Raw genomic sequence first — 19,826 nt, 5'->3', positions numbered from 1 at the left:
GACCGATGGTCCCGACGATCTCCCCCGAGGCCGCCTCCGCCGTAAGGCTCACCGTCCGCTACGCCACAAGGGCCTCCCTTCCCCTTACAGGGGGACTAAGAGGCGGCTTTTTGGGTCTTCATCCTCCGGGGGGGACTCTCCTCGTCAGCCTCATCCTACAGCTCCGCCCTCCTTGAACCTCTCTGCAGACCGCTCACCATCTCCTGCCAGATCTTCGCCTTCTGGAGAACTCGTCACCCGACGGGCAACGGTCCCTTCGGGGCTAAGGGATCCTTACCTTACGCGGGCAGTGCTAGCGCACAAGCGCTCTCCTGCTCGCCAGCGCTCTCCTGATCTTCAGCGCTCTCCTGCTCGTCGACGATCTCCTGCTCGCCAAGACTCTCCTGCTCGCCGACGCTCACCTGCTCATCGGCTCTCTCCTGATGTTCGCCCCCCTCGCCAGCGCTCTCCTGCTCGTCAGCTCTCTTCCGAGCGTCAGCGCTCATTTGAGGACCATCGCCCTGCGGTCTCTGACCACCCTTTAGTTCCTGCTGAACTCCCTGCTCACCATTTGCCTGGTCCTGTGGCTACGCAACATCGTGCTGCGCGTGTGTCAAAAACACATGTTCGCCAACGCGCCAGCGATCTCCCAGTTCCTGCTCGTGAACGCGCCGCGCCACCTGTCCTTTCACATGACACGCGTTGACCTCCTGCTCGCCAGCGATCACCTACGCGCCAGCGATTACCTCCTCGCCATCGTTCACCTGCTTGCCAGCGCGCACAGGCGATCTTAGTATCGCCTATTCAACAGCGACAGCTAGCGCGCCAACGTTCTCCAACGCTCCTGAAGGAACATGGTTCGCCAGCTTCTAGCTCGCCATTGCGCGATCGCCCGCCTGCGCATGCTGCTCGCCATCGCTCGCCATTGCACGATCGCCCTCCTGCGCATGCTGCTCGCCATCGCTCGCCCCTGCACGATCGCCCTCCTGCGGATGCTGATCACCATCGCACCCCATCACGCGATCGGCCACCTGCGCATGCTGCTCGCCATCGCTCGCCCCTGCACGATCGCCCTCCTGCGCATACTGCTCGCCATCGCTCACCCCTGAACGATCGCCCTCCTGCGGATGCTGATCACCATCGCATCCCATCACGCGATCATTCACCTGCGCATGCTGCTCGCCATCGCTTACCATTACGCGGTCATTCACCTGCGCATGCTGCTCACCATCGCACGCCAGTGCGTCGACATACCACATCACGCCATCGCCAACTTGAGCGACTGCACTCACCAGCTCGTCATCGATCGCCTGTGGAGCTACATCGCCAGCGATCTTCCTCACCTACGCGGCAGCGCGTTCCCTCGCCGTCGCGCCAACGCTTGCGTTCGTCGCCTCGGACACGCGTTCATTTACCTGCCCACCCTCGCGCCTACTCGCCTGTGCGCCCGCGCGATCGCTCGCCTGCGCGCCCGCGCGATCGCTCGCCTGCGCGCGCCCGCGCGATCGCTCGCCTGCGCGCCCGCGCGATCGCTCGCCTGCGCGCCCGCGCGACCGCTCGCCCGCTCGCCCGCGCGCCCGCGCGATCATCCACCTGCGCTCCCGCGCGACCATTCGCCTTCGCGCGACCATTCGCTCTCGCTTGACCATCGTTCGCGGCGAATTCCACAGCCGGTGGTAGCAGCAGGAACGCGTGCTCCTAGACGGCACTCGGGATCACCTCCATCCAAACACAGGTTAGTAGTGCAGGACGAGGAGAGGTTAGTACAGCATTCTTCCCCACCTTCTTTTCAGGCAGGTACCGTCGTGTCCACTCCAAAGGATCGGCCGATCCCTTTCCCTTTAGCGAGGATTTCGGACTCTGTGTCCTTGGAGCAGCAGACTTGGTTTGGTCTGCTGGCACGGGCGTTAGTGAGGGTTATGAAACCAGCACTCGCCGGCCAGGGTAACAAACCAACGGCTGTCTCTCCTACGCTGAAGAGAAAGAGAGGAGTGGACTTCGTGGTGACTTCCCCCAGGGGGAAGTTGGTTCCCAAGAGGTCGGTCGCGAAGGTCCCTTCTCCTACACGAGTACTCTCTCCTTCTCCCGTGGACGAGGCCTTTCCGTCCTCAGGTGAGTCCAGTGGGGCGGTAGTCTTCCCCTCGGCACCAAGGGGGGAGACTTCGCTTCAGGCACGAGAATCGTCTCGTGAGGAAGGGGCCCCTCGAACCTCGTTGTTGGGATCCTGTATCCCTCCCAGGAGGGAATCCAAGGATTCCAAGACCGTCCCTAAATCCTCTGCAAGGATTCGTCAGGAACCCACGACTACCCAGGGGAATGTCCACGTATCACCCCAGGAAGAGATTCCTGGGGCAGGAGACTTAGCTGCCAGCCCGCAGGGAGGAGAACAGCAAGAGTCCGAACATGCCTTCTGGCAGGTCCTAAGCCTGATAAGGCAACTTAACAGGCTTACGGATCCAGTCATCGCCCCCCGTGAAGGCAAAGACACGATTCTGGATGAAGTGTTTGACGTTCGGAAGGCCCCTAAGACCAGTGCAGCTCTGCCTGGTCTCGGGGGCTGAAGAGTGCCAGGGCTAGGGCCAACGCTCAGCTCGCACTTCTTGCCTCCTCCAGTCGTTCCACTGCCGGGAACAAGCTCATCCCTCCTCCTCGCCTCCAGCAGAGGAGGTATTTCGAGATCCTGGGTGAGCACAACCTCGCTCTTCCTCTCCATCACTCTGTGGAGGAGCTGGCGAAGGGAGTTCTCCTTGAGAAACTCTCTGCCCGGCAGGTGTCGTTCTCGGCGGCAGAGATCCTTAACCACGAGAAGGTCGCTAAGTGTGCCATGCAGGCCACTTCGTGGCTGGACTTCTGGCTAGGATCTCTGGGCATCCTATTGCGATCGGAGGACTTGTCCAAGGAGACCAATAGGAAGGCCCTAGAGACCTTCTTGCTCTCGGGCACCCGCTCCATCGAGTTTTTGGCGCACCAGGTTACCACCCTGTGGGCCAACTCGGTGTTGAAGCGTCGCGATGCTGTGTCCGAGAGATTCCATCCGAAGGTCCCCACCGTGGATGTGTGTAGGCTCCGACATGCTTCCCTTCTGGGGGAGAGCTTGTTTGAGCCTCAAGACATGGAGCGAACGGCTGAGAGGTGGAGGAAATCCAGCACGGGCTCCCTCCTCCACAGGGCCCTTACAACTCGGCCCTATAAGCCTCCAGCCCCGCCACAACAGCAGCAACAGCCTCGTAAGGCTCCCAAACAGGCACCGGCAGCTAAGAAAGTGGTGTCTAAGCCCCAGCCCTTTCCAGCCAAGGTCAAGAGGGGCGGTAAGTCCTCCAGGGGAGGCAAGACTCCTAGGGGTGGCAGCCCCCCTGCATGTCCACCTGTGGGGGGATGCCTTCAGCGTTGCGTCTGCAGGTGGCAGCAACACGGGGCCGATGCTTGGACGGTCTCAGTGATCGGCCAAGGTTATCGCGTCCCGTTCACAACATCTCAACCTCCCCTGACAGCGAATCCAGTGTCGTTGAGCTCCTATGCCACGGGATCGGCAAAGGGGCTGGCCCTTCAGGCCGAAGTCGAGACCATGCTCGAGAAGGGTGCTCTCCAAGAGGTCGTGGACGGCTCCCCAGCCTTCTTCAGTCGACTCTTTCTTGTAAAGAAGGCTACTGGAGGCTGGAGACCCGTCGTCGATCTCTCAGCTCTGAACAGGTTTGTCAAACAAACCCGGTTCAGCATGGAGACAGCAGACACGGTCAGACTTGCGGTGAGACCACAAGACTTCATGTGTACACTGGATCTAAAGGACGCGTACTTCCAGATCCCAATCCATCCGTCTTCCAGGAAGTACCTGAGATTCTGCCTAGACAACAAGATCTACCAGTTCAAGGTGCTGTGTTTCGGTCTCTCCACAGCTCCTCAGGTGTTCACCAGAGTGTTCACCCTGATTTCATCTTGGGCGCACAGGAACGGCATTCGTCTCCTTCGTTACCTGGACGATTGGCTGATCCTAGCAGACTCGGAGTCGAACCTTCTTCGGCACCGAGACAGGCTTCTGGATCTTTGCCAGGATCTGGGGATCGTGGTACTGTAAACCTCAAGAAGTCCTCTCTGCAGCCGTCCCAACGACTGGTTTATCTAGGCATGCTAATAGACACCAATCTCCACAAAGCCTTTCCATCAGACGACCGGATAGCAAGGCTGAGGAGGGTGGCGGAACCTTTCCTCAGGCGAAAAGAACTCCCCGCCCAATCATGGTTGCGTCTCTTAGGCCACCTATCCTCCCTGGCCCGTCTAGTTCCAAACAGCCGCCTCAGGATGAGATCCCCTCAATGGCGGCTCAAGTCCTGGTGGATTCAAGGATCCGATTCCCCGGACATTCTGATCCCAATGGGGTCTCTGGAACAGACGGACTTGCGGTGGTGGCTGGCTGACGAGAACCTGCGGAAGGGAGTGAGTCTTCTCGTCCTCCCCCCGGAATTGACTCTGTTTTCGGACGCGTCAAAAGAAGGGTGGGGGGCGCACGTTCTGAACCAGAGGGCCTCAGGCCTTTGGTCAGAATCAGAAAAGTGCCTACACATCAACCTGCTAGAATTGAAGGCCGTCTTTCTGGCTCTTCAGTAGTTCCAACGGTCCCTGGCGGGTCACTCCGTGGTGGTGATGAGCGACAACACCACGGTAGTGGCTTATATCAACAAGCAGGGAGGCACTTTTTCGCAACAGCTATCCCGTCTTGCAGTAGAGACTCTGAGGTGGACCGAAACCCACTCGATAACACTATCAGCTCGCTTCATTCCTGGCAAGAGGAATGTGCTCGCCGACAGTCTGAGCAGGGCTTCGCAGATAGTGAGTACCGAGTGGTCTTTGGATCCTCAGATAGCCAACAAAGTCCTGACTTTGTGGGGTTCCCCGACTGTGGACTTGTTCGCGACAGCCTTGAACTTCAAGCTGCCCCTGTACTGCTCACCAGTCCCGGACCCCAAGGCACTCTGGCAAGATGCTTTCCAGCAACGGTGGGACAACATCGACGTGTACGCCTTCCCACCATTCTGTCTGATGAGAAGGGTGCTCAACAGGACCAGACTATCGGTCAACTGTTCCATGACTCTGGTAGCTCCGCTATGGCATCACGCGGAATGATTTCCGGACCTTCTGCAACTCCTGACGGAACTCCCAAGGGAGCTTCCTCCACGACACGAGCTTCTCAGACAACCCCACTCCGGCGCCCCTCACAGGGCCGTAGCCTCGCTTCGGCTTCACGCCTGGAGACTATCCAGCGTCTCCTCGCGGAGAGAGGCTTTTCGCAACAGGTTGCGGAGAGAATGTCTCGGCACCTGCGAAGGTCCTCTGAGGGAGTCTACCAAGCAAAGTGGAGAGTCTTTTGTGGTTGGTGTCGTGGAAGGGGTATCTCTCCACTCGATGCCACTATTCCAGCAATAGCGGACTTCCTCGTGTATCTGCGAGAAGAAATGCGCCTTTCTGTCTCGGCAGTGAAAGGCTATCGCTCAGCCTTAAGCTTGGCCTTCAGATTGAAGGGCGTGGATATTTCTTCATTGCTAGAACTCTCTTTACTCATACGTAGCTATGAGCTTACCTGCCCCCAGTCGGAAGTGAGACCCCCTCCTTGGAACGTGGTTCGAGTCCTCAGGTCTCTTAAGAGACCTCCCTTCGAGTCATTACGCCAGGCCTCCGATCGCCACCTGTCTTGGAAGACGGCTTTCCTACTCGCCTTGGCTTCGGCCAAGCGAGTTAGTGAACTTCATGGTCTCTCGTACGACATCGCCCATTCAAGGGGATGGGGGGAGGTAACGTTCAGGTTCGTCCCTGAGTTTATGGCCAAGACTCAGAATCCTGGAGTGCTGGATCCTCGGTTCGACTCTTTCAGGATCGCGAGTCTCCGTTCTGTAACAAACGACCCAGACCAGCTGCTACTATGTCTAGTGAGGTGTCTGAGGCACTACTTGAAGAGAACGGCTGCAGTCCGTCCTCATGTGCGAGCTTTGTTTGTGAGCAAAGGCAGGACAAAGAGGAGGGTCACCAGGAACACCATCTCAGCTTGGATTCAAAGGGTTATCTACCATGCCCTGAATCCTGACCCTCCTCCGTCACGTCGCCCTCGGGCCCACGATGTCAGGGGTATTGCTACATCCCTGGCCTTCAAGAGAAACTTCTCTGTGACGCAGGTACTTCAAGCTGGGGTCTGGAAGCGTCAAACGACCTTCACAGCCCACTACCTGCAAGACGTGACCCACAGGAGCCTCGATACGTTTTCTATCGGCCCTTTGGTGGCTGCACAACAGCTGGTCTAACCTCAGGCTCCTTTTTGGACAAGTAGCAGTAGGTTGAGGGCGTTGTTACCCGGTCTTAGTCTGCGTGAATGAAAGCGTATGTCTGACCCTTACTTCTTTCTTCATTCTCCCCTCTCTTGGGGAAGCAGCATCCTGGTCCTCGCATAGCTGACCTCGACCTCTGCAGGTAACCCATGCTTCTTTGTGCTCCTAGTATTAAGCTTAATACTGTTGCGTCTCCCATACCCTGACGAGGTGGTATGGGGAACGTCCTATCCTAGAATTCCTATCTGAAGGTCTCAAGGTCAACTTCATAGGACGAGTCACACTCTCCTCCTCACACTGCTTATGTAGGCCACTCATTCCTAGCGATGCTAGGAACTTGTGAGGTACAGGGGCTCCCTCTCTCTAGTGCTGCTCACTGAGGGATCGAGCCCCCGGGCAAGCCGAAGTCAGTAAGGCTGGGGACTTTCCACCCTTCCTAAGGGGTAAGTCACCCTTTGTAAATAGCGTGGTTTGTATTTCGGTTACGGAACAAATGACAAATTCGAAGATAATTTGTATTTTTCCTAACCATACAAACCTTACCTATTTACACATATGTGCCCGCCATCCCTGACCCCCAAGTCAAGTCCTACCTCTAAGTGAAGTGAAGCAAGTCACCTGTGTGTGGAGGGGGGAGGGGTAGCAAGCTACCCTTCCCCACCCCCCGCTAACTAGCGCGGGGGTAATTAACCCTCGTTAAAACTATTGGCTCGTCATTTCAGCTGCGCTAAAAGTAAACCCTTTGTAAATAGCTAAGGTTTGTATGGTTAGGAAAAATACAAATTATCTTCGAATTTGTCATTTCTCTCATCTTCCCGTACCATGTGGTGGATGGTGGATCTTATACCAACCCATTAATCATCATACAAGGTATATATTTTTAACTGACCTGGGGATAGGGAGCTCTAGTTTGAATGGGTACATGCTTTAGTTTGAATGGGTACATGCTTGCATGTACAGCCCAGGTCCTATCAGCCTTTCGTCCATATGAAAGTCGGGTAGGAGGATGCTTGGGTCATCGCTTTGCTTCTGCAAAATCCACTTTAGGTTCTAAGGGGACTTCCAACCCACCAAGCAGTGAGTCTTCCTAATCAAAGGATGAGGGTTTGTATGCTGCGTAGGAACACATCACAAATTCTTGAGTTATTTGTATTTTTCCTAACCATACAAATGTGAGTCCTTTAATCCATTTTTCCTCTCATTCCTAGGCTGAAAGGTCAGAAGTGAAATCTCTCTGGCTGGAAACAGGCTAGACTACTTGCCCCGTACCCCCACCAGCTGGGTAACAGCTCATTATCCAACTTTAATGACCAACTCCAGCTCGTTTTGAATCTATCTTTCTAATTTAAGGATTCAGGTTTATACGGCTAAGGAAAATATAAATTACTTAAATGATTTATGTTTTGTTGAGAAGTTGAGTAAGTGTTTATTTACTATCGATGATTGAGTAAGTGTGGACTATGTTACTGTATATGAAAAAATGAGTCTGATGCCAGTAAAGTGAAGGCTGTGGTGCAATTATGTCAGCACTTGCTTGGCTTATCACTATTGCTGTTATTTTGATGAATCTCACCTGAGAGTCAAGGGAATGATCCCTACTGGTGGCTACCTGCCATAGAACGACATCTATCTGGAGGAATATCAGCTCCTGATAGCATGGCTAACACAAGTACGTCATATTATTTTTGTTAGTGTAGAAGCAACATCCTGGTCTCTTCAGCTTGCCTTTACCTCATGAATTTGCTTTGTTCTTATTTTTTAGTAGGTTTTCTCCATTTGTCTAGACTTTAGACTCGTGGAGAAGTTGGTAGTGAGGTAGAGATGTGTTCAAATGTCAAGTGAGAAGTCAGGTGTTAGGAATGAAATTAATAGGCTTAAGGTGCAGCAGCATACAGCTTTTATGGAACAATCTTTTTTTATTTTTATGAAATAGACTGTTTTTGATTCCATTAATTATATATAATTTAGTAATGTAACAACTTCACTTGCTACTACTGTATTAACTTGACATATTCTACATTAAATAGCTTTTTGGATAATCTATCTATTGGTAGAGATTTAACAGCAGCTGTTTTTTATATTTCTAAACACAGTTGGGATTCAAATTCTTCTAAACAAGCTATGATTCTTTTTGTTTGCCTCCCAATTTGGTGTAGAAATGATGGGTTCATGTTTTAGATTCTTCTATAGCGAAGGCTTCAGTTTACAGGACTAGCATTCATGATCAATTTTTATGTGCTGTAATAAATACTGTAATGCAGCTTATCATATTACTGCTCTCTTCCCAGAACAGGTCTACAAGTTATTTTTTTCTGATAATATCATCTGTGAAAACTAGTTCTCTTACTTTTCAAATTCCAGGGATGCTGATAGTAGTGCTGGACATTCAAATCACAGCACGCGCCAACAAGCTGAGCTATTCATTAGTCGGCAAGCAACACTATTGCAGATTAATGAGACTGCTGCTCTTTCACCACCAAAGCTTCAAGAAAAGATTCGACAGTTGGTTCAACATAATCCTGACTTAGCAGAAGCTGTAAGTAGAGTTTTTTTTTTTTTCTAAACTTTTAAAGTGAAAGTCTCAATGGGTCAGAATTTATATCAGTAACATTATTTCAACAAGGCTCACCTGAGATTCATCTGGCTTTCTCTTTGAATCTTGCTTGGGGTGACATAAGTCATTAAAGAAAATTAAAATTTGGATTCTCCCTTAATCCATTTGCCTTGGTCTTATATTCTGCTATTGCTGATTATAAGGAGTATGGCAAATAGTGTGGCATGGGTAAGCCTATAGTATACATGTCGATAAGGAAGTGTCTGGATTGTCTTTCTTTCACTCTTAGCTTTTCCAAGATTGAGTAATTGCATAGTTTTATTTTAGTTCGCTTAAACTTAATCAAGGATGTATTCTACTGGTTTCAAAATTAATTTAAATATTCAAATAAGCGGTAACTAGAGAATAAAGATCATCTTTCCATTTGTCACTAGTTGTGGACAACAAATGTGACTTACAATGTAGATATTCAGAATGTGAGAACTTAGGCCCATTTATAGAAAATGTATGGCTAGTGTTTTAATGGGTTAAACCCGTGTGCAATACTATATATTGTCATCTAGATGAGTAGACAAACGTGCAAATCTCTCTTAACTATGATTTCATAGTGCAACTGCATGGTTTTCCTCCAGTTGCACCTATGCACTGAAAGGTATCCCCTAGTGGTTATTCTTTTATCCTAAATCCAGTCTAATAAATCTAAATATTTATCCCTTACACTTCTGTTCTTCCATCGAAGGAGTAGAACATATCTATCCAGAGACTAACTTTTCTCAAACATAGCAGAATGTGTAGAATATTATCAAATTGTTTCACTAGTTGTGCATTAAAACTCTATGTACAACCCAACCATCATAAACTATATCATATTAGTTTAGCCACATACAGTATGACGAGGAATGGAAATTATTGAAAATTAATTTGTAATTTTTTTAAGATAACATTCAATGCTTTTTCTGCTTTCAGCATTATCTGAGCTACTTGAATTGTATTCGTGCAAAAGAATTCTCTGGTGCTGTACATAGTCTTCTTCATGCCTATGACAGTCAGTTAATGAATCGAGACAGTAGCCGTTTGGAAGATCAGGGCCGAGGCTTTAGGTATGCAGCTTTAAATTTAGCTGCTCTCCATGCACAGTTTGGACACAAGTAAGTTCATATTTATCCAAGAGTTTGAATAGAATAGTCATGATCACAAGAATTTGAATTATAAGAGATACTGAAATTATTTCCTTTTTTTATGATTACTGTATATTTTGCTGCTGAATAGCATATATAGGGTATTTATTTTCTCTGGCACCGTCGTTCAATTAGTTCATTATGCATGTTGCATAAGATTTTTCATAACTGACCATCCTTTACATTCAGATCTCCCTGGACAATTCTATCCTGTTCGTAATACTAGGCAGGCAGTTAATTCTAATAGCCAGGCCTTCTCCATCATAAGACTCAATACTATGCAGTACTCCAGAAGTTTTATTCCAGCTGTTACCAAGTTGTGGAATGATCTTCCTAATCGGGTTGTTGAATCAGTAGAACTTCAAAAGTTCAAAGTTGGAGCAAATGCTTTTTTGTTGACCAGGCGGACATGAGTCTTTTTATAGTTTATATATGACATATTTTTTTTTGACGTTGTTAATAGTTTATATATGACATATCTCTTTTGACATTACTTTTTTAGAATGATTTATTGTTAATTTGTTCTCTTCAGTTATTTATTTCCTTATTTCCTTTCCTCACTGGGCTATTTTTCCCTATTGGAGCCCCCGGGTTTATAGCATCTTGCTTTTCTAATTAGGGTTATAGCTTGGATAGTAATAATAATAATAATAATTTAGATACCAAAAGACAAAATTATAAAGCAGAAAAGAATTTTCTTAGAAATTAATATAACTTCATGTCTGTACAAAAAATCTTTAAATTTATTAGGATATTTGTATCCCCATTCATATATGATATTTACTATAAATCTGTTATGGTGTTAAAATTTGTAACATGAGATTCATTCTCAGAATTAATATTATGAATTGATTAAAGGATATTTGATACCAAATTTAAGCATGAAATACTGTACTTCATAAGGAATAGAGAGGGGAGGAGAATCTGGTTATGGTTGTAAAGCAGTCCTATTGAAATGATAATGAAAAATAGATACAGAGTAGTGATAGTCTGAATTATGTGAAGTACACTGGAAAGTTTATGTAACTGCAATTAGTTGAGAAATAAAATGCTCAGTGGTAGGAATGTAAACAGAGATACAGTATCCAAGAATGAGGTATATTTGGTATTCATTTAAAAGAGAATAGGGGCAGTTGTTAAAATTGATGGTTATGAAAGTGGCGAGATACTAGCCAGTAAGAATGCGCATAGAATAATGAAGAAAGACATAGTTTATAATAGATACGGTAAATAATTTTATCAATTTTTTTTTTTTGTGTTGTGCTAAGGTCTTTAGCTTATATTATAAGACACTCTAGGGTGCCCTATGCGGGGACCTCTTTAATTCCTTTTGTTGAGGATTCCCTACCTAGTCTCCCTGGCTTCATTTTTATTAGTTATTCTCAGAGGAGTTAACATAGTTACTCCTTCCAACCTTCCTAAAGTAGATACAGGGAATCTTTGACTTGTAACTGGGATAGGGTCCTATAGACAGGTTTTTTCCTCGATCTGGGCATTATTTGAACTTGAAATGTGAAGTTTCCATAGTTTGCTGTGTCATGATACAGTAATCTTCATGGTCATATTTTATCAATTATATTCTTTCTGTATATTGTGTTATTATTTCAGTTTTTGGTTCATAGGATATCATATGCTTTATTAAAGCTTTTTGTATTCCGTTTTTTAATTTTGGGAGCATTCTAATAATAAATAGTTAGTCTTTTTTTTTTTACCGCTGGTCGTGATCAGCTTATCACAAGGTCCCGCTACTGTATCAAGAATTTTTGTACATATGATTAACAAGTTGTATTGTATTCGTAACTTTTTCAAAATATCTTTATAATGAACTAATGTGTTATAGGATATCCTAGTTTATATATAGTTCAACTTGGGAGCAGGGATCTCTAAAAGGTCGGACATCTTCAAAAACACAAAACAACACAGAGCAAAATAAAACACGTCTGACCAAAGCAGGTGCTGATAGAGGAATGAAGTTAAGGGGTGGGGATGTTGATGAAGGAGAGGTCTAATTGGTGAGGGATCTATGGTCGTGGTTCAATCACGCCCCAGTTTTCTATACCGACATTCAAAGAGTGAGCGAGCTAGGTTTATTCCTGGCATTCCATGCATCTCTTTTTTTTTTTTTTTTTTTTTTTTTCTCTCTGGTATATTCAGCAATAACTATGCCTTAGAAATGGTGCTAGAGGAGCATTTCACCGAGCGACACAGGTCGAGCCCAGAAATAGATTTTTCCTTCGTCAAAATCCCTTTTATAGCCCTTATAATTAATGATCTTGTGAATAGGTTCTCTCTCTATACGGGTAGTTCATTTTTAAAGCTTCGCATTTTACTTCCATTTTCAGTTCATTATTAGATCTTCATATTTCTTTAGGCATCATTGTGTTTAATTGGGGATTATGAAAGCATTTTAATACTATACCTGTACTTATAATTATAGTACAGCATATTAATTTTTTTCTTATTTGTGGTAGAAGTTTTTCACTACTGTTATTTTCATTTCTTTTCAGGAAAGTTGGATTAGCAATCTTAAAGGAAGCTATTCGTCTTGCACAAGAATGCAGTGATCATGTTTGTTTACAGCATGCATTATCATGGTTATATGTGATATCACCTACTCAAAAGGTTAGGTATTGTAAATTCTTTTTGGTAGTTATTTAGAAAATTAATACATTGGTTTTTCAAGGTAAACTGTTATCATAACTTTTTTTTTAGGGTAATTTGTATGCTTCCTTCTATTTTATTAAACTGGAATTATAAACCCTATTGTAAGTAAGCTATGTTATTTTCAAATTCTATTGTACATCGGAGTATAAACCATACACAAAGTGAATGACTAATATTAAGGAAATATTAAAACTATTCCAAAAATTTAATAAAAACAATTAATTTTCAGAGTCAGCTGATGAGACGATCCATTGTAAAAAGTAGTGAGCTCTCCTTAAGTTATCTGAGTTCATTGGGTCGTTTGAATCATGCAGCCCAGTTAGCATACACACGTGCATCACCATCTCATCTTTTACAAGTAAGTGGAAATCTAAAAGAAAGGATTATATTGCCAGGTAACATTTCATTAGACTATCCATACTATATTTTGTTTATTCATATATTCAAAATATGTAAGTAAAATAGTAAGGCCAAGACAGTGAAAAGACAAAGAAAATTAAAATAAGTGCTGGATAAAAAATTATTCATTGCAATTTGAGGTGTTGATTATCTAAGTTATAAGGATATTGAGAATAATACAACAATTAAAGGGTTAAAGATTTCTCATGAATGGCAGAGCAAGGGACAGTGACAATACCCTAGAGACTGACCATATATACATAGAATCAGTACCCGAACCCTCTCTCTATCAAGTTAAGACCAGGGAGGGCCAGACAATGGTTGCTGATGACACAGCAGGTAGACCTATAGGCTCCCCTCCAAAAAAAATCCCCCATCCCTAGCTCACAATGATGGTGAGGTTGCAGAAACTACAAGAAACTATTGAGCTTGAGCGGATCTCAAACCTCTGTCCAACAGCCAGGGATGTTTCCAATAAGTCACCACAATTAGATGGGGATGAAGTCAAATAAGCTGCATTGTAAATATATTATTATTACTAGCAAAGCTAAACCCTAGTTGGAAAAGCAGGATGCTATAAGCCCATGAGCTTCAACATTGAAAAATAGCCCAGTGAGGATAGAAAGTAAACTACATGAGAAGTAATAGATAATTAATATAAAATATTTTAAAATCAGTAACAACAAAAAAGTAGATCTGTAATATATAAACTTCAAAGAGAGACTTAGCCTGTTCAATATAAACACATTCGCTGCAAGTTTGAACTTTTAAATTCCAATGATTCAACTTCCTGATTAGGAAGAGCATTCCGCAATCTGGTCGTTAATGGAATAAAACTTATATAATGCTGTGTAGTGTTAAGCCCTATGATGAAAAGGCAATACTGTTAAAATCAACTGTATACCTAGTGCTACTTAGAGAATGGTACAATCTGAGAAGATATGAATGTGAAGGGGGGCAGAAGTATGAAAAATCTTACGCAGTATGCATAAAGATCTAATGTTGCTTTACTTACTGTATCCTTAGAAATTCAAAACGAATTAGATATAGCTTATTCTATATCATGCTTTTCCCTCATACAACACCCAAAAGCAATGGTTTACATTTCATCGCCAATCACTACGGACAAACAAACTTATTTCTACATCCTAGGGATAACTAATGATACTAATTGATTTTAGTACTGTAAACAGCACAGATAGTTTGAATAAGTTTTGAAATTATGTTAATAATACACTGTTTTTTTTTTTTGTGTGTATATCCTCAATAGCATTAGTGCAGCTTGAATCAGCAGACAGTGTTTAAATTTCCTTACTCGGGCTCATATAGATAAAAGCTGATTTGAATTATATTAAATTATTCCTTAAATAGTCTATTTATTGAATAGTCTATTTATTAAATATTCTATTTATTATGAAGATATGCCAATAAAGCAAAATAATTTTATCAACTTTTATTATTATTTTATTGTTTTGAATATTGCAGAAATACTAATAAGTTATAGACTTACCAAAGTTTTCATACTGTTTACTAAAAGCTCTTAGTGTCATTACTGTATGATTATTATTATCAATTGGATATTAAATGCATTTGTTTATTCGTTGTGATTGCCGATGAAACAAACAAAACAATAGTTTCCCCTTTGGTCGTTGTATGTAGGAAAAATATGATATAGAATGACTTTGTTTCTTTTATTTTGAATCGATAAGGATACACTTTTATTGATATAGAATTATTCTTTGAATAGGATGTTTTCAATATTAAACTTAGCCGGTGATCATATAGCTGTCAGCTCCGCTGTCCGACAGAAAAACCTAAGGACAAAATACGCCAGCGATCGCTATACAGGTGGGGGTGTACATCAACTGCGCCATCTGTCGAGCAGGTACTCAAGTACTCCATGTCAACACAGAACCAATTTTCTCTCTGTCGTGCCACTGGCAAGACCTACTAAATACGCTGTTACTAACTGGATTTGTTTTCACAACTATTTGGTGAAGTACACTATTCCAGTTTTGAGCTTTCGCTATGCAGGGGTTTTATCTTCATCTCAAAACTTGAACTCGTTTTGGATAGATTTAATTATGGTGACAAAGAGAGTATGGACTCTCTTTCACTTTTAAATGGCCGACCCTTCCCTTAGACGGAAGTGTGTTTAGGTTTTTAGTAATTTTGCTTAACACGTTATAGATCTATATATTTTATATCTCTCCGCCTTTATTAGGCCTCTTCGATTAACTTTCCATTTATTATAAACATATAAAAATAGATTTTTATGTTTTGTTTATATGCGACCTTTCCTGATAGTAGGCGGTCCTAACTTGGAACCGAAGTTAATCAACGTTGAGCCCGTTATATCGTATTTAGCCTTTAAAGAATTTAAAACTTTTTAAATTTAATGTTTTATGAAAGAATTTCTTTGATAGTCTCGTACTGTTTTCAAAGATGAACTAACGTTTAGTTTTTTAGACTACGCAGTTGTTGACGTTCAGGACGTTCAACATGCGCTCTATCGTTACGATAGAGAGAGAGTGTATCACGGTTTCACTTTGCAGTAAGAGTAAACCGATTCTGACGTTTTGTTCATTCTTTCTTAGCTTAAATGGTTTAAATTCTAAATTAAAGGAACTTTTTATTTGAAAAACCTTTCAGTTTTTTCCTTTAGCCAAATAACATGTTTTGACGATATATAATTGGGCTCTTCTCTCAGGTGCGAAATCAAGAGAGAAAGAGAGAGAGAGATAGAGACGGAGGGAGAGAGAGGAGAGAAAACGTTCCGTTCAAGCGGGTAACGTTGTTCTCGTGTTACTCTCCTCCCTAGTCGCTGTACGGGGAAGAAGGTAAAACGTTTCTAGGGTTTTATTCTTGTCCCCAGGCTATGTGCGGTGAGAGATTGTAAACGTAGTTTATTTGAACTAGTGTTTAGTCTCTTTCCCAGCCACTGAATTCTTTATCTTTATATATGTTTTCTGTTGCATTATACGACTGTTTTCGCAATTACTACCTTTTAATGAAGGGTAGGATTGCGTGTTTCAGGTAGAAATCAGTAAAAGTTTCGATTTCAGTGAAATAAGTGCAAAACAGAAAATCGAAGTGATAAAGTGATATGCGCAAAGTGTTACAGTGTTGCGTCCGAGGGTTCGTCTGTTCGTGCCTGTCGTTCACCTAGTCCGGGACCTCTTGCAAGCTCCCAAGCCCAGGGGAGAAGTAATGTCGAACGACTTATGGGTTCGTCAGGCCTTGATCAACGAACAGACGTTTTCCCTCCGTGGTTTCGGGCGTATCTACCCAAGATCGCCCCACCCACACAAAGACGAGAGAGCCCATTTACTTCTCGTCTGCGGAAGAGGTTTCTCGTAAGAATCCTTGGACCAAGGTCTCGCAGCTTATTAAGCGCAAGTCGGTCCCTTCCGCGCAAGTCCAACGGCCCAGGTGTAGCCACTGGGTCAGTTCGGACTCGCTGCAGTCTTCCGATGACTGCACACCTCCTAAGAGAGGCAAAGCGGTACCGCAACAGGCAGTAACACCGTCTGTTGCCGCACCTGCTGCTGTAGACCCTAAGTGGTCTTTGCTACAGTCTATGCAGACACAGTTAGCATCTTTTATGCAGGAGTATCGTGCGGAGAAGGTTGACGCTGCACCCGTTAGCCTACAACCAACCACGGTTGTGCGTACAGTAGACGCTGACGCTACCTGCCCCCGCACTCCGCCTGTGAGAGTTCCACCACCCATGCGCAGTGTACCCTGCCAGCCGCATGTTGACGTTCACAGACGCACGCTACCCTCCGTTGACGTTCGCGAGTTACCACAACAACAGGAGGGTGGAGTTAAGTTGCTTTGTTTTGACGCTGTGCTTCAACCTCCGCTACCCACTGTGGTTACCGCTACTCGCCCGCAGCTGCTGCTAATGCACCAGTGAGACCCTCACTGAGATAACCTAGCTTTTCTCGGACAAGGTTCCTGTAGATGAGAAAGTGCTGGTCTCCCTCCTACTGATATTCCTTTGAGGACTCTGTCATTTGGAGAGGAGCCTTAAGCTGCTTAGCCTCCTATGGACTTTAATTAAATCATGATGATTTTTTAAGGATCTTCGTCCGGATCTTGTAACTGCTGCTCCTCGTTCGCCTAACGTCAGAACTTACACTAGGCCTAGCTACTTCGAAGCCGTTGTTGTTAAGCTAGTGCTCTCTCGCTCTCCTAGAGAGCGTTACGTTGGCTAGGCGACTGGTTTTTGCACCAGGAGGAGTTTTAGGGATACAGCCTTTGATTTCCCTTCTTTTAAACTGGCTTATAGAGCGAGAGTCTGATAGGACACGAGAGAAGTTCTCGGCTTGGGAGTTCATGCCTCTGCCCAGGTAGACTTCTCAATTCTGGTAGACTCGCCCTGGCGCCTAGCCAGGAGACGCTCCAAGTTGTTTACAGGTCAACTTCTCAACTTTTGTCGAGCCTTTGAAGTTTTGCTGTACTATTATGTCACACATAACAAGGCTTCCAGGGATGGTAAATGGTTCCGCCTCAGTCGCTATCCCCGTCTGTTGCCACACCTGCTCCCGTAGACCCTAAATGGGCTTTGCTGCAAGACATGCAGTCCAAGCTTGTGTCCTTGATAGAGGACTTAAATACGGAGAAGAACCTTCTGGCCAACAACCTTCCAACCGGTCGGTTGTGCGCCCTGTTGACGCTGAGGTAGCCTACTCGCGTCTGCCAGTTGAGGTGGTTCCTCCACCGATGCGACCCAGTGTGGGTTGCCAGTCGCACGTTGACGTTAAGCGACGCTCGGAGGTGGTTGTTGACGTTCAGTGTGTCACTAGGAAGACGTTCAACAACCAGCAGAGGTGACTTGTTGTGACGCAGTGCGTCAACCTCAGCAACCCGGTAGGGTGTTGACTGCACAACCCAGACAGTCTAGACAGTTTCGGGTTGACGCTGTACTTCCTCGCGCACCCATGGTTGTTGACAGTTCACAGACTGTGCAGCAGTACCATGATATTGCGTCCGGCTCCGTCACGCATCCACCAGTGCGACCGGATTCAGCGAGTCAGACGTTGCCCACTCCGTTGCCGTTTCCTCATCAGTTTCGGATGAGGAACCCTCTGATGAGGACGTTGCTGAACAAGACGATCAACCCCCAGCCCTGCTATCCATCCAGAAGATGCTGAAGAAGGAACGCTGCCCAGTCAGGCTGTGGATGAGTCTGGTAGGGACACTGTCATCCGTGGATCAATTTGTGTCACTAGGAAGACTACACCTCCGTCCTCTTCTATACCATCTAGCTTTTCACTGGAAAAAGGACAAGACGCTAGAAGCGGTCTTGATCCCGGTTTCCGGAAAGATAAAGTCTGGTCTGACTTGGTGAAAGGACTATATCAACCTTAGAGAGGGTCTTCCCCTGACTGTTCAGACTCCCAACCACGTTCTCTTCTCGGACGCATCGGACGTAGGCTGGGGTGCGACATTAGACGGTAGGGAATGCTCGGGATTATGGAACTCGAGTCAAAGGACAATGCATTTCAACTGCAAGAAGCTACTGGCAGTACGTCTGACCTGGAAAAGCTTCAGGTCTCTCCTTCAAGGCAAAGTGGTGGAGGTGAACTCGGACAACACCACGGCTTTGGCGTACATCTCCAAGCAAGGAGGGACCTACTCTCTGACATGGTACGAGATCGCAAGGGACCTCCTCACCTGGTCAAAACGTCTAGACATTTCACTAGTAACGAGGTTCATCCAAGGCAACTTGAATGTCATGGCAGATTGTCTCAGTCGGAAGGGACAAATAATTCCAACAGAATGGACCCTCCACAAGGATGTATGCAAGAGACTTTGGGCCACCTGGGGCCAGCCAACCATAGATCTCTTCGCAACCTCGATGACCAAGAGGCTCCCAATATTTTGCTCACCAATCCCGGATCCAGCAGCAGTTCATATAGATGCCTTTCTACTAGATTGGTCACATCTAGATCTATATGCATTCCCTCCGTTCAAGATTGTCAACAAGGTACTGCAGAAGTTCGCCTCTCACGAAGGGACAAGGTTGACGCTAGTTGCTTCCCTCTGGCCCGCGAGAGAATGGCTCACCGAGGTACTTCGATGGCTAGTAGACGTTCCTAGAACACTTCCCCTAAGGGTGGACCTTCTACGTCAGCCACGCGTAAAGAAGGTACACCAAGGCCTCCACGCTCTTCGTCTGACTGCCTTCAGACTATCGAAAGACTCTCGAGAGCTAGAGGCTTTTCGAAGGAGGCAACCAGAGCGATTGCTAGAGCAAGGAGAACATCCACCCTTAGAGTCTACCAATCGAAGTGGGAAATCTTCCGAAACTGGTGCAAGTCAGTATCCGTATCCTCGACCAGTACCTCTGTAACTCAAATAGCTGACTTTCTCTTATATCTGAGGAAAGAACGATCTCTTTCAGCTCCCACTATCAAGGGTTACAGAAGCATGTTGGCATCAGTCTTCCGTCACAGAGGCTTAGATCTTTCCAACAATAAAGATCTACAGGACCTCCTTAAGTCTTTTGAGACCACGAAGGAGCGTCGTTTGGTTACACCTGGTTGGAATTTAGACGTGGTACTAAGATTCCTTATGTCAGACAGGTTCGAACCACTACAATCAGCCTCCCTGAAAGATCTCACCTTTAAGACTCTTTTCCTGATATGCTTAGCCACAGCTAAAAGAGTCAGTGAGATTCATGCCTTCAGCAAGAACATCGGATTCTCATCCGAAACGGCTACATGTTCTACA

The 19,826-nt window shown here is 45.5% G+C and overlaps 1 protein-coding gene across 1 annotated transcript in view; it reads left to right on the top strand.

The window, feature by feature from the left end:
* Positions 1-19,826, top strand: part of ida (anaphase promoting complex subunit 5 ida) — a 102,770-nt gene that overhangs the window by 33,277 nt on the left and 49,667 nt on the right. Inside the window, exons 8-11 of the mRNA XM_068372638.1 lie at positions 8,652-8,826; positions 9,811-9,992; positions 12,530-12,644; positions 12,916-13,044. Coding sequence (XP_068228739.1) covers positions 8,652-8,826; positions 9,811-9,992; positions 12,530-12,644; positions 12,916-13,044 — 601 coding nt within the window. The remainder of the gene's footprint in view (positions 1-8,651; positions 8,827-9,810; positions 9,993-12,529; positions 12,645-12,915; positions 13,045-19,826) is intronic.

This window comes from Palaemon carinicauda, chromosome 4, assembly GCF_036898095.1.
Source record: "Palaemon carinicauda isolate YSFRI2023 chromosome 4, ASM3689809v2, whole genome shotgun sequence".
Lineage (NCBI taxonomy): Eukaryota > Metazoa > Arthropoda > Malacostraca > Decapoda > Palaemonidae > Palaemon > Palaemon carinicauda.
Note: the sequence above shows the minus strand (reverse complement) of the source record. Positions and strands in the feature narration are given on the sequence as shown.